This window comes from Salmo salar, chromosome 17 (assembly GCF_965601325.2).
Source record: "Salmo salar chromosome 17, fSalSal1, whole genome shotgun sequence".
NCBI classification, from domain to species: Eukaryota; Metazoa; Chordata; class Actinopteri; order Salmoniformes; family Salmonidae; genus Salmo; species Salmo salar.
Genome location: NC_138307.1, coordinates 8428659 through 8446268, shown reverse-complemented (window position 1 = coordinate 8446268; position 17610 = coordinate 8428659). Strand labels below are relative to the sequence as shown.

General features: G+C 45.1%; 1 protein-coding gene across 2 annotated transcripts in view; it reads right to left on the bottom strand.

The window, feature by feature from the left end:
* Positions 1-108: 108 nt before the first annotated feature.
* The window catches only part of LOC106575192 (tyrosine-protein phosphatase non-receptor type 4), a 36260-nt gene continuing 18758 nt past the window's right edge, over positions 109-17610 (bottom strand). Inside the window, exons 9-26 of one of the 2 annotated variants that reach the window (XM_045698815.2) lie at positions 17485-17572; positions 17192-17280; positions 16240-16303; positions 15024-15196; positions 13819-13887; positions 13436-13582; positions 13047-13208; positions 11422-11578; positions 11173-11313; positions 10888-11047; positions 9840-10030; positions 6648-6738; positions 6435-6499; positions 5997-6143; positions 5681-5809; positions 5354-5502; positions 4937-5072; positions 109-4290 (exon numbers count right to left, since the gene is read on the bottom strand). In XM_045698815.2, coding sequence (XP_045554771.1) covers positions 3046-4290; positions 4937-5072; positions 5354-5502; positions 5681-5809; positions 5997-6143; positions 6435-6499; positions 6648-6738; positions 9840-10030; positions 10888-11047; positions 11173-11313; positions 11422-11578; positions 13047-13208; positions 13436-13582; positions 13819-13887; positions 15024-15196; positions 16240-16303; positions 17192-17280; positions 17485-17572 — 3403 coding nt within the window. In that variant the 3' untranslated portion in view covers positions 109-3045. The remainder of the gene's footprint in view (positions 4291-4936; positions 5073-5353; positions 5503-5680; positions 5810-5996; positions 6144-6434; positions 6500-6647; positions 6739-9839; positions 10031-10887; positions 11048-11172; positions 11314-11421; positions 11579-13046; positions 13209-13435; positions 13583-13818; positions 13888-15023; positions 15197-16239; positions 16304-17191; positions 17281-17484; positions 17573-17610) is intronic. The other variant, XM_045698816.2, reaches the window with a different exon arrangement.

Sequence of the window (17610 nt, the reverse complement as noted above, 5' to 3'; positions counted from 1 at the left end):
TTGCTGCGGTGTTGAATCTAGAATGGTGAATGTGGAAAGGCAAATGAGTCTGCTGTGTACATATTCACAGTCAAGGCATAGAAAGAAAGGACCATGTCAACCAAAAAATACAACAGAAATTTGACTTTACTTACAGAACATTGGCACTTTACTGACATGATATTGCTCCTATTTACAACAAAAACACAGAGCAGGTCGCAGACCAGGCAGAGGCCAGACTGATATTTACCTGCATTTACAAGTACAGTAGTATGAAAAATATTTCCCCTCCAAAAGTCAAATTGTACATCCCTTAAGTTTTCGAACAACTAAAAGCTTTAGCTCGATACATTCCATTTCTGTACAGCTTCACAACAAACATTACATTTGTACATCCTCCTGATTATGATCTTCAAATATATTTCACTAGTTCACAGATTTTAAGCTTATATTTACATCACAGTTGTGCAGAATGTTGTACTATTACTAAGTGATGATAAGGTAGAAAAGCATCGTGCAAAAACAAAACAAAAAACACACCACCCAGGTCTCCCTTGAAAAAGAAGTGTTTGACCTTAATGGGGACAACCTGGTAAAATAAGCATTCCAGTGCCTCAGTCCATTTCATGGTGAAGTGGTAGACACCGTCTAAGTCTTAAATGGCTCCCTATTCAGTGCACTACTTTTGGCTAGAGCCCGGTCAAAAGTGGTGCATTGTATAGGGAATAGGGTGCCATTTGGGACGCAGCGGCGAGTGATCTGATTGGGCCGAAGTTCCCCATCGCACAACAGCTTTTTGTAAACACACCGACTTTCAGTAGATACACGTCCTTTTTAAATCACAGAACCAACTCACGAACCATTTTGTAAACATTGTCAGCAATAGTACTGCATAAACCCACTGCAGAAGTATCAGCAAAATGAAGTTTGACCAAGCCAGCTTTCTGATTTCAAAAGCACAATCGCATCTATTGATTCAACCAGAGGTCATGGGAATAAAATCACTTTGTGGGTTTCAATTGTCATAAAAAGAACAGTATTAATGGTGATTAATCTATTAGTCAGTGTACAGAGCTTCATGTTGCCGGTCCCAATTCTTTCCACTGCCACTGGATTTATGGAGAGCACTTTTACACAGCATGCATCTATTGCAATGCTTTCCCATAACAATCATTTCTAATTCCAGCAGGACTTTACACAAGTGGAAAAGTTTGGAACTTTTCTGCTCATATAAAAAATAACTTAGTCTCACATTATTTTAAATTTCATTAAACCTTATAAATTACCATGGTAAATGTACACTAGTTACATTACACAACTCTAGATGACACCATATAGCTTAAATTTCCCATAGAGGTGTCTATATCCAACAAATATTAAGAAAATGCTAAATACAATTCCAAAATAATTTTTGGGGGTCTAATCATACATAGCAGCAAATATGCTACAAGTTCAGCTGAAAAGTGCTGTCCATTCCCAAGAAGCAAAAAGGGTCTCTTATAAAAAATATCAGAAGCAAATCTATAGCTTGAGCCTTATCGCTTTTCAACACAATTTGAAAACTTTTTGTTTTACTCACAAGGCTAAAAACCTATTGGTCCTGAAAGCTCAGTCGTTTTATGTAATGTATGTACCGTCTGTATGTACTGCCTAAAATCCTGATGTACAGTACCATGGTACCAAATACCCCGATGCTCTCAGAGAGCTCTGAATACCTCATATTCAATTTCAAAATCTGATGCAATGACACTTGATAAACCACCTATGTACTGTACCAACCCAATCCTGCATGGCAAGGTCATTCTATGTTACTAGGAATAACAAAACCTGCATTTAAATACTACCCGTTTTGGGCTAGTGGTATAGCATCTTCGAGAGACCGATGTACCGTCACATGTTGAGCCATCTGAATCAAAGTTGAATAGCTGCCTCAAAAATAACAACAACACCACCACCACCACATAGGGCCGAGCTCAATGACAGGTAATCAGCTAATGAGATTATGGTAAAGGAGGAGGGAGGAGTCAACAGACTCCTCCTAACCAGTGGAGTCTGCTGAGTGGAGGACGGCTCATAACAATGGCTGGAATAGAGCCAATGGAACGGTAACAAACGCATGGTTTCCATGTGGTCGATGCCACGCCAATGACTGCTCTCCAGCCATTGTTATAAGCCGTCCTCCCCCTCAGCAGCCTCCACTGCTCCTAACCTACCCCGCCTTTTACCTTGGTTTGGGGAAAATCCTTCACAAAGGACTTACAACTTGGAGTTGTAAGAACTTACCCTGGAGATGATTCTAATCTGTAGACAAATTAACATAAAAGCCCAAAAGTACCCATCTGACAACCAATAGCCTCAATGAGAGAAATAACGAGATGGTAAGATGAGTAGTACCATAGAGTAGTCAGAGTGCTTTACTAGGACCTCACATAGAGGGGTCAACCCACTTCTGAATGGATCTTTAGTTGATGAATAGTGTATTTTAAAAAAGAAAATGGACTCTTAAGTCTATGGTGTAATCAAAGACAGAAAGACTAGTCTGTGAAGGAACCACTGATGTGACACTTGGTGATGATGCACTGACGGGTTGAAAACAAACGTCAGTCCACTTTCCATTGAGTGGTCTGGTTCATTATGAAGGTTTGTCTGAAAGTAATGACACTACAGCAATATTATCCAATCCAGATACTGTTCTGTTTCTCACTTCTCTCTTGATCCTGGACACTTGCTAATATCCCAAATTCCAGTTGATCATCGTAACTTTGTTTCTTTTTTTCTTCTTCCTTTAATTCTCCAAAGTATCGCGTTTTGTCGTCATAAAGTGCAACAGTGCTTTGTTTCCCCTCCCAGGCCAGTTTGAGTGGTTGTCCATAGTCGTCTCCATGGTTATGAATGTCGTCTCTCTTGCCAGACTCAAGATGGTGGATGTGGGAAGAAACTATTGTGACTGAGGGAGTCAGACAGACAGGCTCTAGACAGACAGACAGACAGGCTCTAAACAGACAGATAGACAGACAGGCTGTGGAAGAAGAGGGTGGTGCTTAGGCCCATGCAGCCCTGTGTCAGTCAGTCAGTCCCAGGAGGGATAAAGCTGACTCTCTCTGTCTCTACCTCTGGCTCTGTGGGTGTCAGGGGCTCTGTGGGTGTCAGGGGCTCTAAGGTCGTCAAGGGCTTTGTAGGCGTCAGAGACTCTATGGGTGTCAGGGGCTTTGTGGGCGTCAGAGACTCTACGGGTATCAGGGGCTTTGTGGGCGTCAGAGACTCTACGGGTGTCAGGGGCTTTGTGGGCGTCAGAGACTCTACGGGTATCAGGGGCTTTGTGGGCGTCAGAGACTCTACGGGTATCAGGGGCTTTGTGGGCGTCAGAGACTCTACGGGTGTCAGGGGCTTTGTGGGCGTCAGAGACTCTATGGGTGTCAGGGGCTTTGTGGGCGTCAGAGACTCTACGGGTGTCAGGGGCTTTGTGGGCATCAGAGACTCTACGGGTATCAGGGGCTTTGTGGGCGTCAGAGACTCTAAGGGTATCAGGGGCTTTGTGGGCGTCAGAGACTCTACGGGTGTCAGGGGCTTTGTGGGCGTCAGAGACTCTATGGGTGTCAGGGGCTTTGTGGGCGTCAGAGACTCTACGGGTGTCAGGGGCTTTGTGGGCGTCAGAGACTCTATGGGTGTCAGGGGCTTTGTGGGCGTCAGAGACTCTACGGGTGTCAGGGGCTTTGTGGGCGTCAGAGACTCTACGGGTGTCAGGGGCTTTGTGGGCGTCAGAGACTCTACGGGTGTCAGGGGCTTTGTGGGCGTCAGAGACTCTACGGGTGTCAGGGGCTTTGTGGGCGTCAGGAACTTTGTGGGCGTCAGAGACTCTACGGGTATCAGGGGCTTTGTGGGCGTCAGAGACTCTACGGGTGTCAGGGGCTTTGTGGGCGTCAGAGACTCTACGGGTGTCAGGGGCTTTGTGGGCGTCAGAGACTCTACGGGTGTCAGGGGCTTTGTGGGCGTCAGAGACTCTACGGGTGTCAGGGGCTTTGTGGGCGTCAGAGACTCTACAGGTGTCAGGGGCTTTGTGGGCGTCAGAGACTCTACGGGTATCAGGGGCTTTGTGGGCGTCAGAGACTCTACGGGTGTCAGGGGCTTTGTGGGCGTCAGAGACTCTACGGGTGTCAGGGGCTTTGTGGGCGTCAGAGACTCTACGGGTGTCAGGGGCTTTGTGGGCGTCAGAGACTCTACGGGTGTCAGGGGCTTTGTGGGCGTCAGGGGTTTGACCAGCTCCTCCTCGTACACCTTGAGGATCGCCTCACAGACAAACCTGTACTGGCTCTGGAAGCAAACAGAGCAAAGAGACCGAGGTTAAATGGGAGTGAACAGTACTGATGACAGCAAGGTCATAGAGTAACTAGATTCAGCCTAACAGCAGAAACATAGCTTAGGCCAACACATTCCTCTCTTGCTAGATACGCTAGAATTACACACAAATCCAAATTTGTTAGTATTTTTTTGCCTTCGGATGTGATTTAGGCACTGACATGGACTTAGAACATCAATTTCCGTTGTTTGTCTATGAATAATTGTAATACTGAAAGGTAAAAACTGAAGAAAAAAATTTACGGAGAAAATTAAATTCGGGCCCCCTTAGAATTGTTTATTAACCATTATTTTACCAGGTATATTGACAGAAAATACATATCTTGTACACCAAGGACCCGGGGAAGTTGCTGTGTAGAGAAGAATGTGCCGATTTGAAAGCTATAAAATAAGAAATTAGCAGCTCGCGACATGTTAATTTATTTTTAAGTAGCTCTTATGCTAGAAAAGTTTGGAGACCCCTGGTCTAAGCCGGCTCCGTCTGTTTTGCCCCATAGTTGTGCACGTGTGGGCTTTGTTCCTAAACAACCAACCCGTCTATTGAGGATAGAGCCTCTGCTCTTCTCTTAGTCTCATTTCTATGCATCACAGATCAGATTACCGGAGTCTGGATCATCATGGCCCTCTGGTCTCTCATTGTCCTCACGATATCCAACGGATACACGGGCTGATTGCACTCAATCAAACACATGGCTGTTTCCATGGTGATGAGCACCCCCGTCCGACCAATCCCAGCGCTGCACACAGAGACACAGAGGACGAGGTGAGTGAGATGAGGCTGAAGATGGCAGCAATGAGAGAAGAGGATTCAAATCCTCGTTCCCGCTACTTACACTGCAATCAATCACGGTTGCTACAACAACATGCAAAGTGTCTTAACGTCTGATTCGAAGGAAATGGGAACATGTTTTTCTTTAAGCCAGGTTATGAGGCAGATGTACAAAGGCCTACTTCAAAGCTGTATCAACAGCGAGATGGCTTACAGATGTTAGTTGAGGGGATAAGAACTAGACCTTACCTGCAGTGTACTATCACTGGCTCCTCCTTGCCCTCCCTCTTCCTGCGGACCAGACTGACAAAGTCCAGGAAGTCAGTGTAGTCATCAGGTACTCCGTGGTCAGGCCAGGCCATGTACTGGATCTGAGTCAGCGGCCTGCTCTCTTCACTCTGAATAAAATCAATCAAATGTATTTTTATGTTTTTATACTTTTTTCCCCATACAATTTTCACTAAGTGCAAGACGTAATCTCGGTTAACCCAGAAATAAAATCTCCAGTCATTTTGGTCAGATGCTCGATGTTTATGTAGTCTGTCCACGAGAGATGATACAAGAAATGGTCCTTACCTCCAGGTGTGTGAGAGTTATCTCTCTGACCAGGAATGCTGATTGCTCTTCTTCCGTCACACAGGACACCAGGAAGTCCCCATGGGTAGCAGTGGCACCAGGGTTGGGCCAATACTGATGACACTTCACCTTGGAATGAAACAAAAGGATCATTGGAGATAAGAGGAGGAATAGTTTGTCTATTTCCTTTGTGGGGAATGGAAACGTCTTCAGTTTTCACCTCATACGTTACCACAAGAAATTCCAAAACAAGACCAAAAGCATTGGGAAGGGGCTGAAATGGAGAGAGCGAACCCTGGTTGGGGACGAGACATACCCGTCCTCTCTCCACCTGCGTGGTGAGCATGACCACCATGTTGGAGCCCTGTTCCCAAGTCATCCTCCAGAAGTCAGAGCAGGTGGCGGGCAGCGGGCCCTGGCACGCGATGTAACGGTTTACAGCACTGGACGCTGGGATCACCATCTATGGGCCAGGAGAATGACATGGGTTGGCAAATATACACATACGTATAGCTGCATATTGGCAAATTCATATATGTAAACATAATCCATGTTTCAGTCTATGTACACACACTTTAAGAAGTGTTGAGTATCTGTCAAGAAAAGTCCATCTCTTTCCGGGGGTGTTTTTGTCTGTGTGATATTCATTACCTAGTCGAAGGAAGGTGTCCGGTCTTGGTAATAAAATCAAAGATTGTGGCATATATCAAAGAGTGTTGAGTATCAAGAAAAGAAGAAGGGAGAAGGCCCTCACATTGATGTAATTTGCATTGATATAGTCCCCATCCTCGCCCTTCAGAATAACCCTGGTTGCATCATCTGTGAGACGGCAGATACAGGAAGAGAGAGAGGATGAGAGAAGAAAGGGGTGGCAGTTGAGACAGAGGGCATTTACTTACATCATTGTATGAGGAAGTACAGCATATGTGACAGAATATGCCAATTCTGATGGTTATAGTATACTCACACGGTGAAATGTCTCGATATCGATTTTTGGAAATGTTCTGAGGTAATTTGGCAAATGACATTGTCAATCCAGGCCTTTTCCGGTAGAGTTGCTGAGAAATATCACAACAAAAAAACAATGGTTAACATTTGTCCTAAGTTAACTGAAGTTCAGACCGGGCCATGACATGAGCTTGGTTTCTAGGTTACACTAAACCACAATTCTCACTGATAACCCATCAGTGGAACACAAACAGGAAACGTTTGAGACCATGTTGAGCAACAACAGGAAGCAATAGACTTTCAATATTTCCTTTCATCTCTCTATTTCACTCTCGTCCATCTCTCTTTCTGGTAAATGACTTATATGCTATGTGATCAGTCTTAGCCATGTGCAATGTGAAATACATTCTAGAGCAAGTGGAAACTTTGAATAACCAACTGCATTTGATAATATCAAAGTGGATCGGAGCAGTTCAGAGACACAGGGGCCATTGGGCCACAGCGGTAGCGCTTGTTATTTGGCCCATGTGAACAACAAGCATAATACTATAGTTAGGATGAGTGGACTAACATCACACCACAGATAGAGCAAGGAAACAGATGCTACACTGGATGTACAGTGAGGGAAAAAAGTATTTGATCCCCTGCTGATTTTGTACGTTTGCCCACTGACAAAGAAATGATCAGTCTATAATTTTAATGGTAGGTTTATTTGAACAGTGAGAGACAGAATAACAACAAAAAAATCCAGAAAAACGCATGTCAAAAATGTTATAAATTGATTTGCATTTTAATGAGTGAAATACGTATTTGACCCCCTCTCAGATTTCTGGCTCCCAGGTGTCTTTTATACAGGTAACGAGCTGAGATTAGGAGCACACTCTTAAAGGGAGTGCTCCTAATCTCAGCTTGTTACCTGTATAAAAGACACCTGTCCACAGAAGCAATCAATCAATCAGATTCCAAACTCTCCACCATGGCCTAGACCAAAGAGCTCTCCAAGGATGTCAGGGACAAGATTGTAGACCTACACAAGGCTGGAATGGGCTACAAGACCATTGCCAAGCAGCTTGGTGAGAATGTGACAACAGTTGGTGCGATTATTCGCAAATGAAAGAAACACATCTCCCTCATCCTGGGGCTCCATGCAAGATCTCACCTCGTGGAGTTGCAATGATCATGAGAACGGTGAGGAATCAGCCCAGAACTACACGGGAGGATCTTGTCAATGATCTCAAGGCAGCTGGGACAATAGTCACCAAGAAAACAATTGGTAACACACTACCCCGTGAAGGAATGAAATCCTGCAGCGCCCGCAAGGTCCCCCTGCTCAAGAAAGCACATATACATGCCCGTCTGAGTTTGCCAATGAACATCTGAATGATTCAGAGGACAACTGGGTGAAAGTGTTGTGGTCAGATGAGACCAAAATGGAGCTCTTTGGCATCAACTCAACTCGCCGTGTTTGGAGGAGGAGGAATGCTGCCTATGACCCCAAGAACACCATCCCCACCATCAAACACGGAGGTGGAAACATTATGCTTTGTGGGTGTTTTTCTGCTAAGGGGACAGGACAACTTCACCGCATCAAAGGGACGATGGACAGGGCCATGTACCATCAAATCTTGGGTGAGAACCTCCTTCCCTCAGCCAGGGCATTGAAAATGGGTCGTGGATGGGTATTCCAACATGACAATGACCCAAAACACACGGCCAAGGCAACAAAAGAGTGACTCAAGAAGAAGCACATTAAGGTCCTGGAGTGGCCTAGCCAGTCTCCAGACCTTAATCCCATAGAAAATCTGTGGAGGGGGCTGAAGGTTCGAGTTGCCAAACGTCAGCCTCGAAACCTTAATGACTTGGAGAAGATCTGCAAAGAGGAGTGGGACAAAATCCCTCCTGAGATGTGTGCAAACCTGGTTGCCAACTACAAGAAACGTCTGACCTCTGTGATTGCCAACAAGGGTTTTGCCACCAAGTACTAAGTCATGTTTTGCAGAGGGGTCAAATACTTATTTCCCTCATTAAAATGCAAATCATTTTATAACATTTTTGACATGCGTTTTTCTGGATTTTTTTGTTGTTATTCTGTCTCTCACTGTTCAAATAAACCTACCATTAAAATTATAGACTGATCATTTCTTTGTCAGTGGGCAAACGTACAAAATCAGCAAGGGATCAAATACTTTTTTCCCCTCACTGTATAAATCTGAAGCATCCAGTTAATGTCCACTCCCCACCAAATATGGTGAGGAGAGGAAGCCTGGTGGCCGGCAGTGGGAGAGTACGGAGTGAGATGGAACTGGGCCTACATTCTGTACGATTTCTCATCAAAGAAGCATCTCTATTAAGTTTTCTGTTCCCAGAACAAGAATCTGTTTACAGACAGAGTGGACTAAGTTTGTGAACTTTACCCTTTGCCAATTTCTCCAAAAATGGCATTGTTTAGAAGGAATGCAAGGGCGAATGTAGTTATTGCACACGAGCACTTCACAGAGTAGCCGTTCCCCAATGGAATAATGCAAATAGTTATCAAAATCTTTGATCAAACTGTACCTGTATGGACCCAGTACTCGCAGGTTGGCATTTAATTATAATATATAATATTATAATATTTGGTGAGTTCTTATATTAGTCCTATTTCATGTGTTTTCTTGCATATCCCAACTCCCTCTGAGACACCTCTTGGAGAGTGAGGTCACGACCAGGGTCAGCCATTGTCAACGGCGACCCTGGATCAATTAGGGTTAAGTTGGCACATCGACAGATTTTTCACTTTGTCGCTCTAACCACTAGGCTACCTGCAACCCTCATTAATGAAATCTCTTCTTGGGATGATTCATGTATAGGAGGCAGCTCTGCAGGGAAGTCACCAGCTGGCACAGCTACAAAGTCATAAAATCTGATTTTAAACCTAACCCTAACGTTAACCACACAAAAAAAAAAACATTAACCACAAAAATATCTAATAATAATACCACACTGCTAACCTTATGCCTAACCCTAACCTTACATTAAGACCAAAAAACACATTTTTGTTTTCATACATTATTACAATATAGCCAATTTTGACTGCAACTGGCCCATCTACCAGAAATCGCTCAGCTCTGCCTCCAGGACAAGATTTATCCCAATAAACGTCAACCTTCCAAGTACTCAGGCCCTCCTTCAGCTAAACATGAACTATATTTTGTAGTATATGTGGACTAACATCAAACTGTTGCTGTACGGCCCCAGTGCTCAAGCCTTCTTTCAGCTGTAGTATGGAGTCTCTCCAGCAGGATGGGTGGTGGTCTGGCTGGTCCTGGGGCTGGTCCTGGGGAGCCCTCTCTGGGGAGTACTGGTAGTTAGACTCTGTATCTCCATCCTCCAGCTTCTCCTCCTCCACCAGGTCATACATGGCTGGAGGAACGACAGGAAGGATGACAGCGTGATTGAACATTGCACATCCATTGCAGGTGACAGGAACTCAGAAAAACTAAGCGACAACAGCAAAACAAAGAAAAGGGAACGGCAGAAAGGCAGCAGCCAAATTAAAAACGTCCCTCCCAAGTGAATACACTGTCAGACGGATGCTTTGCCTTAAAGCTGAGATCCGCATTAGGCGCATTTGTTATTGTTTTGGTTTTGAAAAGGAGGAGAAGAGCATCCGGAAACGCAATAAAAAAATATATATCGTAGTACATACTCTTCTGTTCTATCGAGCGTGCAACAATGTCCGAGGGAATAAAACAGTGTTTGTCATATGAAGTAATGTCTTTGTTGTTGTAATATCCCAGACGGACGTGGCAGTTTCACCGCAAAGGACTCCAACTTTAATCAAACCAATGCCCATAGTATAGTGGATTTGTATTGACCCAATATAGGACAGGCAAGCTATGGTCCCTCACTCCCTCTTGTTTCAGGGACAGGCAAGCTATTTGGTATTTTGTATTTTATCAGGATCCCCATTAGCTGTTGCAAAAGCAGCAGCTACTCTTCCTGGGGTCCACTATGGTCCCTCACTCCCTCTTGTTTCAGGGACAGGCAAGCTATGGTTTTACAAACACTGCTGTAAAAAAATGGAATAATAACACATGCCATTTAGCAGAAGATTTTATCCAAAGTGACTTTTTATGTATGGATGGTCCCGGGAATTAAACCCACTCTCCTGGCGTTGCCATGCTCTACCAACTGAGCTACAGCGGACCGCAAAGGATCATAAATGACCGTAAAGGACCACAAGGCCTGTTAAGAGGGCTGTTCTGTTCTCTCCTCACCGTTGGGTCTGACCAGCAGGTTCAGCTCTCCTGAGTCGCTCTCCTCACAGCTGGCCTTGATGAACATGACCACCTGGTCGTGGGTGTGCTCTGAGATGTCCTGACCGTTAATCAGAACCACCTGGTCTCCCTCGTTCAGCCGGGGAACACACAGGTCAGCCTGGGGAGGGCATTAACACAGAATACAAGAGAACAGTGTGGTTATCATTATTCATTACCTGTGAAGGTCATTTGAGAAGTTCAGGGGTTTGGCAGTGACGGTGGCCCAGGTAGTAGGACACGTACCGCTGTTCCCGGGGCCACTCGGGACACGATCACAGGCATCTTCTGGTCCAGCCCACCCTTCACATTGAATCCAAATCGGCCTTGTTCGTCGGGGCACATTTTAATGAATACCAGATTGTCATGAGGAAGCACTCCATTGGGCTGTGAGAGTGAGAAGAAACACAGAGGACAAAACAACGTTTAAGTCCAACGAAATAACAGTGTGTGTGTGTGAGTGTGTGTCTGTGTGCGCGTAGGTCTCTCTCCTACCATAGTCTTGTCTTCTGACAGAGGCGTGTCATACAGCTCATTGATGTGGTTGTCCAACTCCTGCTGAGAGTGGGACTGGGACTGGCTGGACAGAGGCCTCCTGGTCTGCTTAGGGGGCAGAGCGGGCGGCTGGTCGTCGATGGTCGAGTCTGGTGACCTGGACACAGGCAAATCCAAATGAGTCCTTGCGGCAAAATTGGAATACAGTATATATCCAAACATCAACCCCAGTGCTGGCTTTATTGAGAACAAGTCAATAAATACATAAATGAAGAGTGTTATTGCGTGTGCTTTCCCCTTTTTGAGGGTTATATATGAACCTGGAAACACACTCCGACTCAACATTAACTACACAGTAGAAACTGTAATGTTCCAGAGCTTAACCTCTAAATGGAACATGTTCTTTTCACGCGACCCATTTCTCAGAAGGCAATGATCATCTTCTGTGTACACTGAATCATTACAGGGCTCAGTCAGAGCAGAGGGTTTTCTCAGTTCATAGAAACTCTTCCCCCTATTTCCTATCATTGCTCAGTGCTATAGCCTCAACCTGTGGACTAGAACAGCTTACGAGCCCCTTGGAGAGGCGCTGCGTGTCCTACCAGCATATTACCCTCAGCTTGATGTGTTCATGTACTGTTCATGTACTTCCCCCAGTCAGAGAGCATCCATGTTGTCTAGCCCGCTGTCTGCCTCGGAGCAGCCCTGAGCAGACCCTGGTGGAGGTTAACCGGTTGGGACAGCACTCACCAAAACAAACAGCGTCTAGCGCTATGGGCTCCTCAAAAGGAGTTTACACAGAGATACACAGAGGACCACAGAGAGCGATAAGGTCAAAAACGACACGCACAGTTACACCGAAGAAGTGCCTATCCAAAGAAAGAGGGAAAGAGAGAGGTGAGAGAGAGAGAGAGAGAGAGAGAGAGAGAGAGAAGAAAAAAATGATCCAAGTCGAAACAAACACACCAAACCACTTCAAATAATTCTGCTCTTTCTCAAATTCACATGCAGAGAATACTGTCTCTCAAGAGTGAAAGAGAAACGGGGTAATGGCATATTTCCTTGAAGTTATGAGAAGATTTGCAATGGTTCAGCCCACTCTACCTGTGTTATTAACATACCAAGCATTCACCATTGTGATGTGCCTGCAGCCCCAACCTACTGCTGCAGCGCTTTGGCTTCGGCCAGCCTGCCAAGCACCATGCTCATTATGGACGCTTAAATGACAGTCATGAAAGAGGCCTATTTTGTAGTCTTCAGGCAAGCAGAGCTTGGTGCTACAGCCCCGGGGTATTTACATAATAAAAACAAACGGTTTGTAAAGACATAGAAATTAGAGGCCGGTGTATGTGTGTTTACGGTATGAGGACATTCAACCCAATCAAGTCTCGATGAAAGAGATGCTCATGGCCCGGTCTTTTGGTTTGAAAATTCAAAAGGCACTCGCACATCTGAGCTATTTTTGTTGCAGGTGCATGACAAAGGCCTTGAGGTCAATACGTAAAGCTTATTAAAGAGCAGTGATACTATCAAGAGCAGTGTGCAGGTTTCTTCTTTCTTTTCTGTTTTGGTTTGAAATGACTCAGGGCTGTGTGTGCGTTGGCGTGTGTGGCAGACAGACATACGGGGTAGAATCTAGGCTGATGGAGTTGGCCTGGGTTGAGGAGGCTGACTTGTGATTGGTGAAGGTTTGGCAGGGCGAGGCAGGGTCGTGGTAGATCACATGGTCCAGCAGGTGTCCCACGGAGGACGGCCGCGGGCGCTCTTGTGCAAACTTGGAGTTCCTGCTGAGACAAGAGGAGAGAGGAGGAGGGAGGGACATGTAAGGTACCCGAGTGTACTGTTATCCAAGGTTTTTAGAGGTACTTGACATCGCTCCTCCTCCTCAACAGTAGATTAGCCCAATTTCCTTCCCCCTTCATCTCCCTTGAAGTGTGCACTTGTTCAGTCCCACTCATAGATTTGAAACTAAGGAATGTACTGTTTGCTTACACTACGGGTTAGGGCTACTCACTGGTTGGGGGTGCCTGGTGGGGAGCGTGTGGGCAGGCTCTGGGTCTCCAGGCGGTCGTCAGACAGAGAGGCTCTGGAGTTCCGGCTGACTGACTCCCAGTCCATCCCTCCATCCATCAGCCGCCGCACCAAGGGCTTACTGGGAGACCTGATTGGTTGATGATATGGAGGTCATTGTTATTGTTAGATTGCATTGCAGCAGGTAAAACGTTCATCAGATTTCAATTTAGCAGGATGAAAACGGCTTACAACTCACTAGACTTTTGCTCATTATTCAGTGTAAGATTCCTCCATCCCTGTCTCTTCATGTTCTCACATTTCTGATTCTCTTAGTTATCAGTAAGCAATAGTGTCACTTCATTTAGGCTTCAGAAAGTGTCTTACCTGGCAAACACCCTGTCCTTGATGCCCTTCTCCTTGCCGTACTGGACAGACTGCACCTCTGTCCTACCACTGCATATAACACAGAAACATCTTTTTAACATTAAAACGGAAAACATTCATACACCAACTGCCCTCACACTTCTATATCCTGCAGTAAGAGGAGACCAAACCAGTGTTGCACTACCTACCATTTAGACATTTTAATGTGTGTAGTGAGCCAGCAGGAAGTATTAATAGGGACACACCCCAGTGTGTGAAACCGCAGCTCTTTTTACTCTGTCACACTATTTGTCAGTCACTCATACGGTGTGACAAGGCATTGGCAAAGCTGAGAGGACTGGAGCTTTGGGTCTCTACTGGCAGTTGTAGGAGGCACGGTAAACATATTCCTGTGTTATGCAAACCAGCCCACACGATTTCTGTGATACGCGGCACAATGGGTCAAATGGCACCGTCGTGAGTGGTACAAAAATGTAAATATGCTTCAGCAAAATGATGATGGTGTTATCCTGAGGGCAACACGAATTAGGAAGGACTGGATCTGAACGGAGTGAGTCAGGGGAAATTGAAAGGATTAGGTAATGTGTAACCTCTTAGAAAAAAAGGTGCTATCTAGAACCAAAAAGGGTTCTTCGGCTGTCCCCATAGGATAACCCTTTGAAGAACCCCTTTTGGTTCCAGGTAGAACCTTTTGGGGTTTCATGTAGAACCCTTTCCCCAGAGGGTTGTACATGGAACCAAAAAGCGTTCTACCTAGAACCAAAAAGGGTTCTCCTATGGGGACAACCGCAGAACCCTTTTTTCTAAGAGAGTACTGTTTTCTCTGGTGAGGTTTAGACACCTTTAGACAGCAGTTTTACAGTTACACACACTATCATTGACAAGACTCATGTAAACATTGACAAACAAACATAATCTTAGCAGGAAAGGCTGGTTGAAACGCCATCATTACAGCCAGTTCTGCCTGCTGGGATCCCAACTTGATCACGGACTCTCTTTCAAAACACATTTTAATATGCAACCTCAGCACCAAGGACCAAATCTGCTGAAGGCTAACGGTCACCAGAGACTATGCACTTCAAAATGGCACCATATTCACCTACATAGTACACTCCGTTTGACCGGGGCCTGGTCTACAGTGGCGCACTATATAAGGAATCGGGTGCCATTTGGGACACAGTCACACATTCCCCAGGCCCACTCACCAGTAGCGGTACTTGGAGCCCAGTTGGAAGACGTGTGCAAAGAAGTTCTTCTGTGGTGGTAAGGGTCGGTCCAGTCTGAAGAAGGTGTGGTGCTCTACACAGGCCTTCCATAGGTTCTTACAGGCTCGGTAGTTCACCATGTGAAAGGCTAACAGCGCCTCACGGCTCTCATTCTGGAGAGGGAGGGAGGGAGAGAGGGTGAGGGCGAGAGAGGGTGAGGGCAAGAGAGAGAGGGCGAGGGAGAGAGGGCGAGAGAGAGACAAAGAGAGGGAGAGAGAGGGCGAGACAGAGCGTGAGAGAGAGAGGGCGAGGGAGAGAGTGAGAGGTTAGTGGTGGGCTCAGCACACTTAGGCGTACAGTATTGCATGATGCACGGTACAGTAGGTGTGTGTGATTATCACACATGATCAACATGATCACTAGTCACTTTAAATGCCACTAAGAATGTTTACATATCTCGCATTGCTCATCTCATATGTATTTACTGTATACTGTACCCCTCACTATCTATTCTTTACTTTCTACTGCATCTTAGCTGCTCTGTCACTGCTCATCCAGATATTTTATACTTATATATTCTCATCCCATTCCTTTACTAGATTGTGTGTAGTAGGTTTTGTTGTGGAATTTGTTTGATATTAGGTTTTGTGGATTTGTTAGACATTATCTGTTAGATACTGCTGCACTGTCGGATCTAGAAGCACAAGCATTTCGCTACACTCGCAATAACATCTGCTAACCATGTGTATGTGACCAATACAATTTGATTGGGTTATCACACATGATCAACTGATGTCACACAGATCTAGCTAAAAGAACATGGATGCAGAGGAAGAAATCACCCTTCGACTTGCATAGCTGGCCATGAGATAGCTTCTTCTAGGCCAGACACTATTGTGTGCTCGGTAGTACTTCTCTACTCAGATACATGAATTATAGCGCATGACATCACTTCATCTAGATATCAAGTACTGTACAACTGCTTTTAAAAGGTCTCCTTGACTTGCATTATTCAACCAGGTGTTTTTGTGTGTCTTCCACTACCAGACGCCCTAGTTGGGATCAAATCATTTTAGATTTAGTTTCATATGACCAGCCTAGCACACCCACAAAGTGCATTATGTATGTATTATGTATTATTCATAATGACGAGAGAGAATTTGAGCTCGCACAAATAGTAGGGATGTAATCCCAGTTGAAACCAGGACATACTTACCAATTCTCTTCTGAGTTGAATAAAAAACTGTCGACATTTAAACGAGATCTTTACAATCTGGAGCCTGAAAGAAAGAAAAATAAGCTTTTGTCACCCATAGGATGGAATCTCTCCTTTATTTCCGACATAACAGCGAACTTATCCAGCGTTCTGAAGCCACTGGACAAGCATAGAGAATACATACTCCCCATGTTATCATCCATAAGAATCCCTTCCATTCTTTAATCAGAAACAAATCATGTTCAGTGTTCTATAGTTCCACTGTGCCTGCTGGCCTATTTCCCTGGTTCCTTAAAGCATGACTCAGAGAGAGAATCTAAATATAGACCGCACTGTGTCCCAACCTGACACAGTTACGCTATTACTCATTTCTATAGAAGTCTCTTTTCATGAAGATAAACTCTCACTGTGCTGTACCATCAAAGGGAGTAGGGCAAGATCAAACAGCGGGGAGAGGGCTCGTGTTGTCACTTTACAGTAGAGCTGGAGTAAGTTATGGCTGAATCTGGGCCATGAAAAGAAGTAGAGCATCGTAAATGCTATTGATTCATAACCGCTTTCATGCTATGTCTGCTACTACTGTTTGTTACTTAAGCAATAAGGCCTGAAGAGGTGTGGTATATGGCCAATATACAATATTCTTAGTCGCAATGCTACGTGGAGTGCCTGGATACAGCCCTTAGCCGTGGTATATTGGCCATATACCACAAACCCCCGAGGTGCCTTATTGCTATTATAAACTGGTTACCAACGTAATTAGAACAGTAAAAATAAATGTTTTGTCATACCCGTGGTATACGGTCTGATATACCGCAGTTGTCAGCCAATCAGCATTCAGGGCTCGAACCACCCAATTTATAATACTCTTTAGGTTCTGTGCGTCCCATCCAATGGCTCCCCTATATGGAGAATGTGGCTGAATGTGGAAACATACTCAACTGACTTGACTCACCATGGAAAGCAGTTGATTCGTACCCTGTTCTTATAGGTGACAATCCCAGTTGACATCACTCCGATTAAAATCTCAGTGTTGCTTTGATCCTGTAACGGAGGAGGGGAAAAAGGACAGGGAGGATTGTAAGGTGCCCAGACTTCCTGTGGATGGGTCCTACTTAACAGAAACCCTATAGTTGGGCAATGGAGGAGGGTGCTAACCGCCACACTGTCTAATGAAACCACGTTAAAGAAGGTTGATTGGGGAGCATAGTATGCATGCATCACTCCATTTCACAACTGAACACTTACCCTGGCATAGTGCAATTCCACTCCATAGAGCTCTAGCGTCCGTGCTGTGTTTAGATAATTGAACTCTGACTGGGCAGGAGGCAGTCCCCTGAAAGGAAAAAGAGTGAGAGTGAGAGATAGCGACTT